At 43.9% G+C, this 19332-nt stretch overlaps 1 protein-coding gene across 4 annotated transcripts in view; it reads right to left on the bottom strand.

Moving 5' to 3' along the window:
• The window catches only part of sos1 (son of sevenless homolog 1 (Drosophila)), a 44841-nt gene extending 27275 nt beyond the window's left edge, over positions 1-17566 (bottom strand). Inside the window, exons 1-9 of one of the 4 annotated variants that reach the window (XM_086297297.1) lie at positions 16932-17566; positions 7596-7721; positions 3511-3642; positions 3269-3433; positions 2859-3119; positions 2641-2784; positions 2456-2566; positions 1993-2091; positions 1350-1477 (exon numbers count right to left, since the gene is read on the bottom strand). In XM_086297297.1, the coding sequence (XP_086153423.1) occupies positions 1350-1477; positions 1993-2091; positions 2456-2566; positions 2641-2784; positions 2859-3119; positions 3269-3433; positions 3511-3642; positions 7596-7721; positions 16932-17018 (1253 nt within the window). In that variant the 5' untranslated portion in view covers positions 17019-17566. The remainder of the gene's footprint in view (positions 1-1349; positions 1478-1992; positions 2092-2455; positions 2567-2640; positions 2785-2858; positions 3120-3268; positions 3434-3510; positions 3643-7595; positions 7722-16931) is intronic. The other 3 variants (XM_086297298.1, XM_086297299.1, XM_086297300.1) reach the window with 3 other exon arrangements.
• Between the last annotated feature and the right edge of the window lie 1766 nt (positions 17567-19332).

Raw genomic sequence — 19332 nt, 5'->3', positions numbered from 1 at the left:
GGAGTAATGAGCGCCTCACCTGAGCACCGAGCACGTCACCCAGTCAGCTCTGAACATGGCAGCAAGTGCTCAACTGTCGATGACTAAAACCTGACACCTGCACTTCAGTCTCAGCGGGACGGATTTAAAAATCTGTTGTTCAGAGTTATGAAACACATCTTTTTCTAACCAGCAATGAATCCAACTGCACCACCAATTCTATCTCCCTCCACCCGCCTCCACCCGCCTCACAGGCTGATATAAATCTTTTCCAGCTCTTCTGTAACTCGTCAGTGAAGAGATGGAGGACGGCGGTCTGCACTGTATTCAGGTCAGTTTATCAGCCAGACAAGTGGTGCTCAGCCACAGAGGGAAACACCTCCACCTCCTCACAGTTAGGGTGGAACAAAAACTTCTGTGCTCTGACCAATCAGACACGGAGATTCGGACGCCGTTTCCGCCAGGCTATGGAGAAGAGGGAGCATGCAGCATGCAGTTCAAAGCAGCATCCCTGCTTGTGGGCGGGGCATCAGTTTAACCACACCTCCATTACATTTCTCGTATCATCATTTCTTCTGAGCCTGATGCTGAACGCTCCACGTCTCAAACTTAAAACCAGCCAATCCCCTCGTTAGCTGTTGGGTCCTTAGCATCGACTGCTACAAACAAAAACACTAACAGGTCGTATCTAAGCCGCTTTTCTCCAGTTTACCTCCACCGCTCTTTGTCTACCACCATCACGCCTACAGGAAAACACGAGAGAACAAAGAGAGGTCACCTACGTCCTCATGTCCGCCTGCCAGTCATCGACCGTGGGCCCTCCGCCTGCTCGTTTGTCGTGTAATAAAGGAGAAACTTTACTGAGCGGGCGGCAGCAGCAGCTTTCCCCTCTCTCTCTCTCTGAGCTCTTTTCTTTCTAACAGAGAACAATAAGCTGCCCTCGCGCTTACGCCACTTCCTCCAAACACCGCCACCCCCCCACCGGCGACCCTAACGAACCCTCCCCTCCCCATCCTGCTCTATTTTGGTCCAAAGGGAAACGCAGAGGATGGGCGGAGTCCCACCCACAGTGTTTGTGCAGAGTGCGAGCTGCTGCCCGGCAGTTACAGCTGAACTCGGCCGGTTCTGGTTCTGTCCTGGCTCCGCTCGGGGATCTCACACTCAGGGGTGAAGGCTGACTCTTTGCCATGAACAGGTGAAGGAGCAGTCCTCGTGTGGTCTACACGCCTGACACTGATTATTAGTTATTGATGAACAGGTAAAGATCAATAACCTGCTGTCGGTCATGAGGTTCTTATTATCATTTCTACTCATGCCCTCTGCCCGTCCATCGCGCACGTGTGTGTCTGTGTGCGTGCAGGTGTGCGTACCTGAGCCTCCTCTTGGCCAGGCTCCTGGAGCAGATCCTCTCCATGCTGCTCTGCAGGTTGAGCAGAGCCGTGATGGCCTGTTTCAGACACTCTTTATCCTCGTCATCCTGACTCTTCTCCTCCAGTTGCTGTGGAAACAGAGAAGGGAGGGGCTAACTACCTCCATCAGACAGAGAACTAAGAACAAAACCTGTGCTGTCCAATCAGAGTCCAGGACTCCCTCTGCCCCCCGTGAGCCCTCAGCTGTGAAATAATCTGCACTACATGACTGGAGGTATTTCAGAGATTTGCCCTCAGAGGGGCAAAGCCTCTTACGGCCGCAGTGGAAAGTCCCAGACCTGGACCGGCTCCACGGGAGACTGGTGCGTGCCATCACCGCACCTGACTGGGTTCACCTGGGACCAGTTTCATGTGCTCAGCCACTGCCGGCCTGCAGGGAATGCTCTGTGGCAGGATACCGCCACATCATAAAGCGGTGCTATGACCAGGTTTGATACAGGTATAGTGCGTGTATAAGGCAGGTGAGTTACAGGTGCACTTGTGTGTTCGGCATCGCCTCTGTTGATCTCTGCGGGTGGAAGCGTGCAGAAACGCGCAGCGGGATTTAACACACATGTACAAGCGTCTCTGTCAGGAGACTCACCTTGAGGATCTCGAACAGGTGCAGGCAGTGGTAAACAGGTGTGAGCAGCAGCCTGGGCAGAACGTACTGAACGGCCTCTTTAAAGCCCTCGCAGATGGACTGCAGACAGACACACAGACAGACGCTTCATCATCAGCGGTCACGTGACCCGCCGCACACGCCGATCTCTATCAACACGCTGCACACCTGAGCAGAGGTTCGTCTCACATGATAATCAGCTGACGTTGCACCCGCTCGTCTGTTTGTCTTATGACATCAGAGGAAAGGTGGCTCCGCCTGTGAAAGCGCGCTCATTGGCTAACGACTTGTGATTGACAAGTCGTTAGCCAACGAATGTGCAGGAAACACTACAGGCTGTATTTTTTTATTTAACTGATCCCAGAACCTCCCAGAGGTCAAAGGTCAGAAAAGTCTGCTTTCACCTTCTCTGACAGAACCATTGTAATCAGAGTACTGGCCTCACCTGCAGGTGGAAGGAAGCTCCAGGTTTGGACACCTGACTGAGGAAGTGTTCATGGAAGCCAGAGCGCAGCATGTCCTGAGCGTACGTCTCATAGGGGTCGAAAGCCAACTCCTGCCAATCAAAGCTCACGTCATTCTCAAGCAGACAACCGATCGATCAACAGATCAATCCACAGGCGTACAGACCTCAGCCAGGTCCTCGAAGCAGCTCCCCACCAGAGGATGAGGACTTCCCTCGCCGGTCATTTCCACCGTGTCCTCGATCAGACCGAGCAGCTTCACCGTCACCTCGTGGATATCCAGGATCCGACTGAAGATGCTCTCCACATCCTGCAATCGATCAGAGACTCATCAATTACACCAACCTGAGAATGTCACGGATCAAACACGTCGTCGTCACTCACAACAGAATCACCAATCACCAGACCAGTTAGTGATGTCACCGGTGGACATACGTGCTGGGAGAAGAGCATGGAGTTGGAGTTGAAGGGCTCCCTGAACACCCTGATGATCAGGTTGAGCTGCCTCAGGTACTGCCGACAGTCCGCCATGAAGCTCTTCACCAGCTCGTAGTAACTCTGCTCCTCATTGGCTGACGGCTCCTCATCCATTAGCGGGAAGCCACTGATGTCCTCCTCGTCCTGGTGAAACATGTTCATCAACACCTGCACAGCGACACACAGACCTACAGGTGAGACACGCAGAGTTTAAAGGTTCCTCCAAACCATGAGACGGACTGAGCGGCTGCACGGTGTGGAGCTTTCACTGGACTGTGTTGTATTTTGTTGTGTGCGTGTGCGTGTGCGTGTGCGACCTTGTCGGCACACATGGCCACGGTGATATCCTGCTGGGAGATCTCATAGTGTCGAATGTTCCTCACGTAATTTCCTGCCAGCTTCAGGATGTCCGCAGAGATGTACTCCAGGACGGCGACCATGTACACGGACACCTGGTGGTCGATCTTATAGCCCAGCACCTCCTAAAGCACAGCACCGTGGTGAACACACTCAAGGCACCATGGGAAATGTGCGTAAGCCATATGATGAAGAAATGTACCTTGAGCAGGGGATGGATCTTATCAACAGGCAGCGCCAGCGGGTTCCTCCTCCTCCTCTTCTCAATGGCACTCTGAGCATCACTGAGTGCCCACTTATCGATCGGGTGAGGAAAACTCTTCTGCACGCGCTCCTGGAGAGAAAAGGGGCGGGTTCAGGACACGAAGCGGACTCCGGTAGCCTGCACGCCTTGGCTGGGCCGATAAGAACCAAACAACACCTGATCTGAGCAGGGCTGTGCGATATGACGAAATGAAAACATCTTTCATATAATACACTATCGTTTGTTTCACGGTGACGCAAAATCCACTGTTTATGGATGCGGGGACAGAGAATCCCAGCACGACCAGTTTAGACGAGGCAGAACCAGGTAGCTGCAAACAGACGGACCAGTCCACACAAATCCAGGACCTTATTCCTAAACGAGGGCCGCCTCTGTTGCGCGGACACAGTTTGGTTATGAAACGTCTGACATGGAAAACTGCACAACGTAAGTTCTGGCACAAAGCGGCGCCACTTCAGACTCGAACAGCACAGAGCTCTTCTCAGTAGGGCTGGAACACAAAAAAAAAAGTCGACGTAAAAAAATCTGCGTCGATGCGTCGTCACTTTCAAAAAAAGACATGGTGGCAGCGAGTAGTGGAATCATGAGTGAGGCAGTTGCAGTCAACTTAAATCACTCCACCCGAACACGCAGCTCTACAGTATGGGGATATTTTAACAGAAAAGGAAGTGATTCAGTCGTTTGCCGGCTTTGTGAGGTGGAAATGGCCTATCATAAAAGCACGACGGCTATGCACCAGCACCTCAAACGACGGCATCCAGGAGCAGCTTCTGCAAAGGACAAACCACCGTAAGTTTAACTTTTTTACTAACGCTAGTTTTTACCCGTTAATTCATCCAGACCCCCCCACGTAGACGTACACTCACTCATAGACACAGATAAAGACCCAACCTCCGTAAATGCAAAACTCATTTAAGCTGCTTAGCAGTAACATATAGCAGCTGCTGTTGTTATTGTTTTTTTGGTTTGTGGCCCATGCTGGCAAAATGAGTCGGAATGCTGATTATCAGAATCGGCGAAAGACAAAAATGTGAGACAGCGAATTGGCCGCAGGAGAAATGTTAACAAGGATAATGCACCACCTGCTAAACGTAGCCGTCGTGGACACTATTACAACATTGTTAAAGTGCTTGCAAAAGCAAAATGACAATGAACTCTTGATTTGTCAAATTTAATGTGTTTCATCCTATTTGAACGCTGTTTTTATACATAATGCTTCTCCAGCTTGATCTTATAGGTCAAAGTTATGCCATCTAATGACTAGAAAGCAGTGCACCAGTAAAGGTGCCATCAGCCCTGGGTGTTTAAACGTTATCTTTTCCAGCCATCATGATTACTGCATATCATATGTTCAACATTGGGGATTATTATTAACCTCTTACTGTTATGCTATGAAAGCACATGGCATAACAGTATGTGTGTATCTATCTATCTCAACCAGATCCTTATCAGATTATTTTGATATTATGCTTTCCATATAATTATTTAGTAATTATTCGAATTCATCTGTGTGCTGTGTGTGATTTATGATTTCAGGAATAAACAGAAAAGTCTGGAGGACTACTGTCAGAGAAGAAGTACACCATGCACCCCCCAGGAGGTGGCTGTACTTACTGAGAGCGTCTTAGCTATGATTTTAAAAGACAAGAGACCACTTGCTGTGGGTGAGTTACACTCTGCGTCATTTTACAAGCATGATGGAGAGAAAGTATGAAACTTCAGTGGAGAAACTAAGGAATGAACTAAAAAAGCCACATCCAAAATCTCCCTTACCACTGATGCTTGGACAAGTCTGGTCACAGAGTCCTACTTAGGGGTAACTTGTCATTTCATTATTTGTTCAAAGACGCCATTGCTGCTGTTTGTATATTATTAATTTTTTGCTATGATTTCCTTTATATTTGTTTTGCAAAACATTTAATTTTTTGTTAAAAACAGAAGATTGTAGTACAATGTTATTGTGGATTTTGTTTTGTGAATGAAGAGCACTTTTTGGCAGAAAGCAAAGTGAATGTTACATTTTGTTTGTTTAAAGACACCAGTGTTGCTATTTATTTGAAATGTTTTGTTAACTTTTCCTTAATTTTATATATGTTTGCACATTTCATTTCTTGTTAAATGCTATCTCTATTGTATTGATTGTACGACCTCTACAACTTTATTTTGCAATTTTTTTTTTATTAAAAGGTCTTCAAGTGAATAAATTTGTGTTTTTCATTTATATACATAAATTAATAAATGTGAAATTGCTATACAAGTCAAATAATGGGGAAAAAAATCGTTAATCGAATCGAAATCGAATCGGATTGAAAAATGAATCGTTAGATTAATCGATGCATCGAAAAATTAATCGCTTCAGATTCATCGATTAGGAAAATAATCGTTTTGCCCAGCCCTACTTCTCAGGTGACAGAGTGGAGAGAGTTTACGGACGAGAAGCAACAAAGAGCCGTCAGGTGCTCCAAACCAACCTCAGACTCAAACGCTACAACGGGCGTTTCCCCGCAGCACGCCGTGTAGAAAGACTCACAAAGAAAATGGCGGCCGTTACAACTTCTATCTAAAAATAGATGGTTTCATGCATCGGTCAGAACACTCCGCTGAAAACGCCTCACACGGGTCGAGTTACAGAAAAAGCACATTTAGTGACAGATGAGGTTATCGGGAGATAACCGGGTCATATCGCACGGCCCTTGATCTGATGTGGTTTCTGGGTTGAAGCCATGGGTATAGTTGATCACACGGCACAGCACACCTGTCCTGTGCTCTGAGTGGATAAAGGGAGCCAATAACCCGAGGTTATTCTGTCATCACGGCTCGGTTATTGACAGGTCTCTTGATTCAACTTATTTATATAATCACAGCAACAGTCGCCTGAAAGCGCTTTACGCTGTGAGGTAAAGAGCAGTACAGAGAAAACTCTGTGAGCAGGCTGACGGTGGGAAACAGGAAGAAACCTGCCTAACGATAAGCTCCGCCTGGCTTCACAAAAGTGGATTTTACAAACTGGAGACTCTGACTGCGCTCGGGCGTTTCTGGAGAACCGCCTCCTGTCCTAAATCCTTGATGTCATCCAAGAACCGGAGTCACATCCATGATTCAAACGCTGAGCTGTGCTGTGGACGATGAGGAAAAACAAAGGAGCGCCATGACGACGTGACGCATCAGGTCCACTGACCCAAAGAAGAGGAGCGCCATGTTTGGTGAGGAGCAGGCCGGTGGATTCTGTGATCCTGCACAGACCACAGATGGACCTGCGAGCAGCTCCGGGACCACTGCGGCGAGGAAGAACGAGTGCTGGGAACACGCAGACGCACGATGAAGTCAGTGCCATCAATACTCTAGGAGGCGTGAGCTGAAACGGTGCGTTCTATTACTCAGGTAACGGCACCTGTGCGGCGATTAACCCTCGGTGTTCACACCTGCTCGGCAACAATCACAAGGAACCGGGACGACGAGTATCGGTCACAGTACTGACGAGTACTGGTATCGAGAGGTAGTACTGACTTACATCCTTACACCTGTCCAGGTGTGCGGTGCAGCCGGTCGGCAGCTGTGCTTTTCACTAGACCGTCTGCTGCTTGGTCACATGTCCAGCACTTACACGACATCATGTCCTGTCACATGATGCAGCCTGAGGGATCATGTGACCTCTGTGAGCGCGATCAACGGATGGCACGTGTCACCAAACACGAACACACACAGGATGTGAGTCTGAGGAACGGTCAGGGGTCAAAGGTCAGGGGTCAAAGGTCAAATATCAGGGATCGGGTTGAGGATTAAAACGCCAACAGCGTGGCGTTTTGTTTTTTTCCCCAGACAGCACCTCGTTACGTCATCGCAGCCGCCGATCCCACCTCGGCCTCACAGTGATGTCATCATCAGGAACTCATGTGATTGGCTGTTCAGCTGCTTCCAGCTGACTTCTGACGCAAACATCAAAACTTTATTTAAATGGTAAAAATGACAGTAAACACAGAAAGAACCTGGTGTGCATTATCGTTAGCGTGCGTCCGTCTCACCTCGACGTCCTGGCACGTGCGCGGCTGAGCCTGACACAGCATACTGAGCAGCTGCAGGATCAGCTCCTCCACGTACTGCAGCGCCTCCTGCTGGGACACCAGGTTAGGATGCACCTGGTTCAGTACCTGAACACACACACACACACACAGATCAGTCATAGCGTCACTGACAGCTCGTGGCTTCCTGACAGTTACTAATAAATGTGCCGGGCAGCTCATGAATGCGACGTTTACAAATGTCTCAGCGTTTACAGATTTTAGATATTTAAGTTTGGAAGGACGAGACGTTTGAAATCAGGAATTCAGGTCATAAATGCAGAAGAAGCTGCTGAATGTGATTGGAACTGGACATTATTATTACCTTCCAACATAAAGCGCCGTCGTTGTCATTTTCGTGCTTTATAAATAAAACTGAAATCCTCACTGCACAGTTTTGCACAAACTGTAAATACCAAACGATTGTTAATATTTAATACTTTGGTATTTTTATATTATTATTATTATTATTATTATTATTATTATTATTTTCCTTCTTTGATTTAGCTGTACACTTTCTAATGTTCATGTAAAGCTGAGGAAGAATTTCATTACAGGTAAATGTTCCAATACTGTTTCTCTGTATAAGACAATAAAACTTGAACCCACGATTGTAAACGTGATCCACTCAGGATCTGCAACTCGGACAGTTTGCTGATCTGTTCCGGAGCACATGCTCCCGTTCTGGGCCGAGCCGCTGAAAACGATTCAGGTGATTGTCAGTGGAAAACCTGCCGACACTCCGAAGCCTCAAAATGCTGTCTAAATGACTGAGCTTCAATCTGTGAATGCATTTCAAAATGAAATGTAATCAGATTACAATCACACTGTCTGCTAGAGCAGGGCGATATGACCAAAAATATTTATCACGATATACATTTGGTTTGTAAAATTAGCTTTCGTCCGTCAGATACACAACAAAGCACTATTTTTGGTAGCGCATGCTAGCGGGCTGTCGTTATTACCGTGTTTTTTGGAAAATACGGCGCACTTAAAATCAACCCTTTGAGTTTCTGAAAAGCAACAGAGCCCCTTATAATCCCGTGCGCCTTATGTATGAACTCTGGTTGTGTTTACTGACCTGGAAACGATTTTATGTGCACGGCGCTCAGAAATCTGTCAAATGTTTCAGTGCGACTTTGCTGAGCTACGAAGCCGCACCGCTTGATGGATTGTCGGAGCATTACGGCTATCGTAGGCGGAGCCTCGCGGAGTGATACGTACTGTGCTTCAACATAATGTTACCATATTGTGTGTGTATAACCTCTTTTTAAGTTTTGTGGATGTTATACTTGGTTAAGCTGAGGATGTGTCGGCCAGTTTCCACTGAAATGCTTTTTGGTTAAACCGTCAGCGAGGAATTTGCACTGTTACATTTTTATATAACTTTAACGCACATAAAACAGCTGCTTGTTTAAGTGAAAATACATTGATGGGTTTTTTGCACTAATACAGTTGTAAATGGCCCTAAGGACCCCAAAGCGCTTTACACACACACACACATCCACACACTGGTGATGGCAGCTACATTGTAGCCACAGCAAATTTTCAAATGTATATCGTGATGAATATTTTTGGTGAATGTGTGTGTGAATGGGTGGATGACTGGTTGTGTAAAGCGCTATACAAATACAGGCCATTTACAACTGTATTAGTGCAAAAAAAAAACCCCATCAATGTATTTTCACTTAAACAAGCAGCTGTTTTTTTTTTATGTGCATTAAAGTTATATAAAAATTTAACAGTGCAAATTCCTCGCTGACGGTTTAACCAAAAGGCATTTCCAGTGGAAACTGGCCGACACATCCTCAGCTTAACCATGTATAACAGGGGCGATTTTAGCCCATTTTTGAAAATGAATCACAGCACCCCCAAAGATTTCTTCCTTTTTTGACTATATTTGCTGTTTGTGTGACACACTACTAAAAATATAAAAACATACAGTACGTACTTGAGATGGAACATTTTAACAACAAAAGTATAGATAACCCCCTCCCCCCCTCCCAAAGTGGTTTGTTCCAGCTCTCCCCTGCTCTGGCTCTTGTGCTGCCAGAGCGATGGTGGCTGAGACGCAGCGGAGCGGAGGTGGAAGCGCCTGCCTTAAAACAGGACATATTAGCTGCATTTAACCTTCAGTTACTCTTTATATAGTTGGTAGGAGTCAGAACATGTTTCTGTTTACCTGAAAAACATTACACCAGGTAACCTGCAGTGTTGGAAACGTGTTTCCTGACGATGTTTGCTGCCCTACAATCCGTCCTGCTCTGTTGTAAAATCAGCCACATTTCTTCAAAATCTTTAAAATGAAAAGTTGTAATATATTCATATTCCAGGTATTCCTCATAAAATATGTTTGTAACATCAGGCCATTTGCATTTTTATTTATTTTTCATTAATTAAAAATGCAGTTTTTGTATCACTACCCCACTCTTCCACAAGTGGGGTCAGAAATGACTCCAAGCAGTTCCTGTGGAATCTTCTATGAAACGTTCATTCTTAGCAACTCTGACTGACCCACTTCCACTTCTGATCGATCAGGAATTAATTTTTACACAGTAACATATATGATTTACAGTCAGGGCTGCACATAAGTGGTCTGCAGGTGTGCGTTCGCTGTCAAAATAAAAGTATTCCCAGAAATTGCGCTTTTTTGGGGGTGGAGGAACACAAAAGTAATTGCTTATGGAGCTTGCTTCTTCGACATCTTTAAGAGTTCTGATAAAATGTCTGTCCTCCTCCAGATTATCTTATGTACGCAAACGAGCGTCTCAACTTCTTATCTGGTGCGTGTCTTTTATTTTGACAGCGAATGCGCACCTGCGAACCATTTATGTGCAGCCCTGTTTATAGTTTCCTGTGCATTTCAAACATTGTCCTTTCTGGGGGGGGGGGGGGTTTATTATTTAAAGTAACACAGCTGCTATGAGGCCAGCTAGGATCCCTGTGGCTCTACAAATGATCCAGGACGGATGGGATGAAGAGCCCGTCAGAGGCATTGACTCAGAATCTGACATCTCAGATATAGAGGACCCAGACTATCTAGGTCTAGTACTGTCTCCCCAATAGATGCATGGAAGATGTTCATGTCTGATAATATAATAGAAGAGGTGCTGACATGCACAAACATGGAGGCACGAAGAGTCGCCACAGACAGGGGAAAGAGTGGAAAAATGTAATCAAACTTAAGCTCCTGGCCTTCATTTGATTGACCGTTCTTGCAGGAAATGAGACGAACTGGGATGTACCAGTCGGTGTGTTTGGAGTCCTCTGCATAACCCATTGTACAAGGCCACTATGTCAATTCAAAGATTTGAAGATATTCGCCCGTCTTGCACTTTGAGAACAAGAGGACCAGAGCCTACCGACTGAAAACAAACCACATGGCAGCTTTCTGCTACGTATGGGGCCTGTTCCTGGTCAACTGCAGGCAGAAATTCATCCTCAGTGACTGTGTTACAGTGGATGAACAACTTCTGCAGTATATGCAGAGCAAGCATAAAAAAGTGATACAAAAGATACAAAAACTCCAATTTCTTAAAATTAATGAAAAAATAAATAAAAATGCAAAGGGCCTCATGTCACAATCATGTTTTATGAGGAACACCTCAAATATGAAAATATTACAACTCTTCGTTTTAAAGATTTTGAAGAATAACAACCAAGTTTATAGCAAAATGTATTGATTTTATTTGGGATCATTTGTGACCCCACTCGTGGAAGAGTGTAGGTACTGGTAGGTTGTGCATCCAAGGGTTAAAACCTAAAACTTTAAATTATCCGTAGCCTGCTCTTGTTAAATCAAATCACTTTTATTGTCACATCACATGTGCAGGTACATTGGTACAGCACATGTGAGTGAAATTCTTGTGTGCGAGCTTCACAAGCAACAGAGTTGTGCAAAATACAATAATGTAAACAAGCAAAATACAAGAATGGCTACATCTGAAACTAATAAATATATGTACAATATATAATAGTATATGTTACCACTGTCCTGTTTGAAATGTAATGAGAGAAACTGCTTATTTTGTCATATGTGCCGATATTGAACCCAAAGTACTAACTAGCTAACTGGCTGGATGCCCATTAACCTTATAACTCCTGGTGTGTGTGTGTGTGTGTGTGTGTGTACAGAGACACCGAGTCAATCAAGAATCATGTTGGATCAGTGTTTCAATGTTTATGTCCTTTATCAGATGTACACGTGGTTTGGTTATTTGCCTTTTGGTTGAAAGGACACTAAGAGAGGACTTTTTTTATTGGTGATCTTAATAGTAGTTTTTTTCATATTAATGTAATTTTTTATCTAATTGAATCTATTTGTGTATGATTGTCAGTCCAAAGAGGGAGAGAGGAAAGAGGGAACGTGAGGAGAAAGTACGAGGTCAGGAAGAACCAGGTAAGCAAACAGACAGCAGTGACAGGCAGAAACTGTTAAACTGACAAAGAAGAAAAAACCTGATTTTACTCAGAGTCTGGAAGTTGTGTCTCCCTGTATTAAAGCTGCTGTACAGAGTCTGCTAAACAAACTGGGTTGTCAGCCCTGGCACTGCGTTACCATACTGAGCTTCAGTCAGAGGAAGTCACGGTTGCCAAAACCTTTTTGAAGCTCGAGAGTGAGGCTGGTGCCATCCCAGATATGTTAACATTGTACAATCTTCTGGATAATCAGATCTTCCCCACACTGAAAACTGCTATTCAGGTTGCCCTAACAAACCCAGTTAGCAGCTGTAGCTGTGAGAGGTCTTTTAGTGTCTTGAGTCAGCTCCATACCTGGCTGAGAAGGACCATGGGTCAAAGCCGACTCCAGCACCTGGCTGTGATGTCAGTTGAGAAAGAGATGCTTGAGAGACTTGACCACCAAAATGTGATAGATTTGCCAACCTCAAGCTGAGGCGACATAGGATAAAAGAAAAGAAAAAATCTGCAGAGCCATGTTAGTATCTGCAGTAAAGATCTTTCCATACATTGTACCAGAGGCCAAGGTGTCTCAGTTTTCTAATTTTGTAATAATATTTCGTACATTTCAAGGACTCTATTTTTGGAGTGTATTTTTTTTTATATATATTTTTATTATATTATACACACACTTTAAAAGAGAATCTCTGTCCAAAAAATGCTCTCAGTTTACTTCTTACTCACTGTGAGCATCATTCATTATTCTCCCAGTAATTAAGGTCAGGATATGTATTTTTATTCCAATCCATTCTTCTTTAGCAGCATTTAAATAACCTTGATCAGATTTGATGAAAAGCAAAACACTTTTCAAAAAAGTGTTTTGCTTTTCTTTCACACATGTGGGATTAAATTGTGTTAAAATGTACAAAACAGTGATGTCATGTTTTGAGACGAGGACCCAGGCACAGAGAGACCTGATGAATTTAAGAATCTTATGATTTAATAAAGACGGGGAAGAAGTCTCATCGTGACGAGTACAGTTTACCTTGCCTGGATGGGCAGCTCTCTGGGTGCTCAGCACCCCCAAAGCTCTGATCCTAGAATCGCCCCTGATGTATAATATCCACAAAACTTAAGAGGTTATACACACACAATATGGTAACATTATGTTGAAGCACAGTACGTATCGCTCCGCCTATGATAGCCGTAATGCTCCGACAATCCATCAAGCGGTGCGGCTTCGTAGCTCAGCAAAGTCGTACTGAAACATTTGACAGATTTCTGAGCGCCGTGCACATAAAATCGTTTCTAGGTCAGTAAACACAACCAGAGTTCATACATAAGGCGCACGGGATTATAAGGGGCTCTGTTGCTTTTCAGAAACTCAAAGGGTTGATTTTAAGTGCGCCGTATTTTCCAAAAAACACGGTAATAACGACGGCCCGCTAGCATGCGCTACCAAAAATAGTGCTTTGTTGTGTATCTGACGGACGAAAGCTAAACCAGTTCCACACCAGTGAAGCTGCAGCATTTTACAAACCAGTTCTGGTTCATCCGTTTCATTCAACGATCCGCTTTCGCCCTTCTCGTTCTCCGTCGCCGCCATGTGCGCATGAAAACAAAGGCACTGCGCATGCGCGTTTTACCCATATTCTATCGCCATATTTCATTTTCTTATCGTTGCCCAACATTACACCGGTGTTACCGTGAACGTAGAGCTGGGCGATATGAGATTTTTTCATATCACGATATGTTTTTTTCATTTCAGGCGATAACGATATCTATCACGATATAAGCCAAATAACTATATTTGTAAGATTTAAATGTGCCGTTGCTCACAAGTAAAATGTGAAATAATCAGCAGCTTGTTTTTATTTAAATATTTATTTCCCATAATAAGTTCAACAGGGTAGATGTACTTAAGGAACATGAGACTTTTTCAGATAGATAAAGGCAAATATTGCAAACTACACAAAAGGCAGCCGCTAAAGCGTTTAAGTTTCAAAATAGAACAAACGAAACAGACTAAATTGTCAATTCCACTTAGAAACAAAATATTAATTCTAAAAATAAATCTTAGTTTGTTTTACAGAAGAACAGACAAAACTGACTAACTTTTGTCAATATCAAATAAACTGAGAACTAAAAGGAAATTCTCAATCTCTCCTTGTTGTATAGCTGAGCTTTTCAAACAGTTTTAACAGTTACTTTAGTCTGACAAAAGCCGAATGACGAATTAGCGCTTCCAGTCAGAGACTGAGGCTACGTCCACACGTACACGGGTATTTTTGAAAACGGAGATTTTCCGTTTTCGTTTTAAAAAAATAATCCCGTCCACACATAAAGGCAGAAATGAAGGAAAACGCTGCTATGAACATGCCAAAGCAGCAGGTGGCGCTAGATTCCTAACCGTGCAGAAATGTTGGCCAATCAGAAGTCTAGAAGCCTCGGTGGGAAAAAGTAAACAAAGCTGGGGCATAGAAGCAGAACCGAGTCGTATGTGTGGAGGGACAGTAACTGTGTGTATATGTAAGCATTTAAACACTGCAGAGAGTAGAATTAACAGTATTGTAGAAATTCATTTCACCGAAACAATAACGTGGTGCACAGTGTGACGCATGCACCAGTTTACTGTATTTCCAGACTTGCTTTCGGCACAATTTACAGTGCACGCTACTCTGTTTTTTGTCAGACTTGAAATAGCCGAAATACCTTCACACTACGGAGCTTCTATGGCTCTTCCGTTCGACAATCTCTCCGGCGTTGGAACCATCATCTGTTTTCTCTTCGGTCACGCTCGGTTGATTTTTCTAGTCGGCACACTCATTTCCTCCATTACCCGCTGGCTGCTTCCCAAACAAACACACGTGCGGCTTGGCACTTGTGCTGCACGTAACAAGTCACGCGACGTGACGCTGCGGCTGTGATTGGTTCAGCTCTGCGCTACTGAATTTGGATTGGCTGACCTTTTTTTTTTTTTTTTAGAGGACAAGAGCGGCGAGGTCTATCGCGATAGCTTAATTTCTCTATCGAGTAAAAGTTATATCGCGATACATATCGTTATCGTTCTATCGCCCAGCTCTACGTGAACGGTATAATATGGCCCAGCCCTAGCTGTCTGCTGCACTTAAAACTTGATTTTAAACACATTTAGTTCTGTGTTAGAGTCTTAAAGTCACTTCAGCGTCAGCTTCACTCAGATTTTCACGTCATCTCCAAGATCCAACTGTGAGGCACGTTTATCCATCAGAGCGACTGGAGCAATGAGACAGACGCTCGATGATCAATCAGTGTGAAATGTTTGCAAGGAAACTGACAGACTGACAGCATCAGTGTCCACAGACATCTGACTGATGACATCGCTGCCTCTGTGACATCATCGCTGCCTCTGTCCTGTTATACTGGCAACTTAATGACTGCAAAAGCTTCACGTTAAGTAACCAACAAACTAACATTAATCTGGGACTTCAGTTTTTGTAAAAACAAACTGCTGCAGCAGATTTTGCTCCTCTGTGCGCGTTGGCAGCAACTATGAACGAGGAAACAAATGAGAGGGTCAGTCAGCTGGTTCAGGTGCAGCAGGAGGGAAACTCAGCGTTTATTGAATAACACCTGCCAGTTATCAGGTTAGGTTCACAGTCTGTTACCATGGTAAGTGACTCAGAGTTGAAGTTACCTCATATCAGGGATAACAAACTCAGAGGAGCTCTGTTGAGCCAACCATCCCTTTAACGTTAACTAGTAGTGACTTCATGAACTTTTTCACAAATAACATTTTAATCTTTAGAGAAAAAATTACCAATAATCATCCCACAGATGTAATATTATCTACAGCTACTCTTAGTACCATTGATGTTCATTTAGACTCTTTTTCTCCAATTGATCTTTCTGAGTAAAAGTCATCTGTTCACACAGCTCTTTGCTAACTACAGGCCAATCTCCAACCAGGCTGTAGGTATTACAGGTACTGTGCTGCAGTGGTTTGTATCATATCTATCTAATAGACTCCAGTTTGTGCATGTAAATGGAGAGTCCTCTTCACACACTGAGGTTAATTATGGAGTTCCACAGGGTTCAGTGCTAGGACCAATTCTGTTTACATTATACATGCTTCCCTTAGGCAGCATCATTAGAAGACATAGCATACATTTACACTGCTATGCAGATGAGGATGGAGCTGTGAGGAACCTTGGAGTCATGTTTGACCAGGACATGTCCTTCAACGCACATATTAAACAAATATGTAAGACTGCGTTCTTCCATTTGTGCAACATCTCTAAAGTTAGAAATATCCTGTCTGAGAGTGACGCTGAAAAACTAGTTCATGCATTTATTACTTCCAGGCTGGACGACTGTAATTCATTATTATCAGGAAGTCCTAAAAACTCCCTGAAAGCCTTCAGCTGATCCAAAATGCTGCAGCAAGAGTCCTGACAGGGACTAGAAAGAGGGAGCAGATTTCTCCTGTTTTGGCTTCCTGTTAAATCCAGAATTCAAAATCCTTTAAAAGTAATAATTTAAAAGTATAATGGGTGGAAGAGCCTTCGGTTTTCAGGCCCCTCCTCTGTGGAACCACCATCATCATCCTCACTACTAACACCTTCAGTGTGAGGTCCGACTGATGTTTGACGATGGTGATCCTCTAAACAGGTGAGGACACAATGATCCAGGTATTTATGGATCAGCCTCAACACAAGGCTCTGATGAAGCTCTTGTCATCGTTCTGTGGAGTTTTACCTGCCGACCACCGTGATGCTCAGTAACCACGATGCACCACAACCCGAGGGTGGACTCGGGTGAGACAAACACCTGCTCAGAGCACCGTCAGGACACACACAGCTCACCTGCACACACCTGAAGGTCTGTCTGTGTGTCTCTGTTCGGGTTCGTGTGTGTGTTTACCTTTTCCAGTGAGGGCACCAGCAGGCCTCTCCATTTCGGACAGTTCTCTTCGCTGAAGAAGTCGTACTGCGGCTGCGCCGCCTGCATGGCTGCCGCTCCCGCGGATCTGAGCAGCCGGACTCACACGCCCGGTTCGGTGAGCGGCAGTCCGGGTCCAGCAGGGCGGGTGAAGCCGTGAAGCTCAGAACATCCGGGCCGATCCTCCAGAGCAGCCGCCCTCACTGCGACCATCCTCGGAGAGCTAGCCGTTAGCACCTGGCTAGCAGCTGCCCGCGGCTCCGCTCACCGGGTGCAGAGCATGACGAATGGCCACCGGGACGCTGATCTGCCGCGGCGTTAGCCCGCCTGCTAGCGTTAGCGGCGGCTCGGTAAACGGACCGACCGGCCAGCAGCTGCCGGGCAGCGGGCGCGTTGTTACCGGGCGGGCGGTGCGGACCAAAGGCACACCGACTCTCCGGCGTCGTGGCTTTCGCTTAGCGTCCGCTGCCCACACTATGTCCCCCGGACTCTCTCAGACGGCGCGTCCGGCCCCGGGCCCCTGACAGGCGGACAGTCCGTGAGCTAACGGAGGGCGGTTGTTGTCACCAGAGTCTGGGGAACCGTAGAGTATCGGCTGCACATGCGTACAGGGCGAGTCCTGACGTATATGGGCGGGGCTCCTGCGCAGGAGAGCGTGCTTCACTGCGCGTGTCACAGTGACGTTGGCAGCCATGTCGACAAGTTTTTTTTGTTTTGTTTTGTTTTTCTTTTATTAGTAATATAAACATACAAACAAAATGCACCATATATTACAGATTCAGAGAATAAACATTTCTTACATATTAGCAACTTTCATATATAGTGAAAATAAAATATAAAGATGGGGTCACATAAATTAACAGATTATTAACTCACTAAATCAAAATCTTCTACAAAGGAAACAAAAAAAGCAGCCTTTTTCTTTTTAACTAAAGTCAAAGATTTAACCAACAGGTTTAGGTCGTTTTTCCAGTGAGCCAGTGTTGGTTTAATCTTAAAAAAGCGACATTTATGTATAAAATACTTACACAAGATTAATAACACATTAACACCATAATTAGCTTTCTTTTCTTTCAAAAACACTCCAAACATTATCATATTTAAGGTAAATGGGGTAATTTGAATCCCACTGGAATAAAGCCAGGTATGAAAATCCAACCAAAATATTTGTATAAAATTGCACAAAAAGAATAGATGGTCCAAATCCTCCTCTTCTGTTTCACAAAATACACAATTACCCGTTTCTATTTTGAATCTAGCACCAAGGAGTCTATTTGTCGGGTAAATTTTATTCAAGATTTTAAATTGGACTTCTTTCCCTTTAGGAGGGATAGGGAAGGTGATATAATCAGTTCTTATTTTTTCAATTTCTTCCCTTTGGAAATCTTTTAATATGTAATTACGTCTAAGTAAATTTGGAGAATAAAGACTCCTTAATGAAGATCTAAGAAACTTATTGTTGCATTTAACATCACAAAATCGAATACCATCTATATATAATTGCCTTAACTTGGGGGAGATGTCAGAATATATTATATCATTTACAACTATGTTTTTAAGTGACAATGGAATGGATTTTATAACCCGATTAAATTTACTTTTAGAACATTGGATATTAAACTTTTGGCAAAAATCTTGATGTCCTAGAACATGTCCTTCCTCATCTACAAAATGGGCAATTGCCCAAACACCTTTTGATAACCAATCTTGAATAAAAATAGATTTTCTGTTCATCAGTATATATCTATTGTTCCAAATTGGGCTATTATGTGGAGTGAAATTATGTTTAAATAACATTTTCCAATAAAGAAGGATCTGTTTATGGAATTCAGAGAGTTTAGCAGGTAGCTTAGTAATTTCAAAGTCACACTTTAGGAGAAAGTCGATACCCCCTAGTGTGTTAAAGACCTTACTTGGTATAAAAAAACCAAATGGAGTGTGGATTATTTAGGAAGGATTTTAACCATTTAAGTTTCAAAACACCATTCATTATGTCAAAATCAATTGCGTTTCCACCGCCTTCAATGTATGGTTTAACCAAATCATCTTTAGATATATAATGGCACTTATTCCTCCAAATAAAATTAAAATTCAAGCTATTAATTGTTTTAATAACTTTATTCGATATTGATAGAGAGTAAGCTGGATATATAAATCTAGATAAACTATCCATTTTGGTTAATAATATTCTTCCAAAAATTGTGATGTCTCTTTGTAACCACTTATTTAGGATTGTCTTACATTTGTCAACATTATCTAAAATATTTACTTTTTCTAAGACTTTGTGATCTTTTGAAATTGTGATGCCCAAATATTTTACCTCCCTCTTCACCTTTATATCGTACAGTAATTGTGAATTACACTCCTTTAATGCCAATAATTC

The sequence above is a fragment of the Aulonocara sp. 'chitande type north' Nkhata Bay genome, linkage group LG6 (genome assembly GCF_057382095.1).
Source record: "Aulonocara sp. 'chitande type north' Nkhata Bay isolate Kocher_YH1m ecotype deep benthic linkage group LG6, A_spYH_male_GT1.1, whole genome shotgun sequence".
Classification (NCBI taxonomy): domain Eukaryota; kingdom Metazoa; phylum Chordata; class Actinopteri; order Cichliformes; family Cichlidae; genus Aulonocara; species Aulonocara sp. 'chitande type north' Nkhata Bay.
The sequence above is the reverse complement of the archived record's forward strand: the minus strand, read 5'-3'. Positions and strand labels throughout refer to the sequence as shown.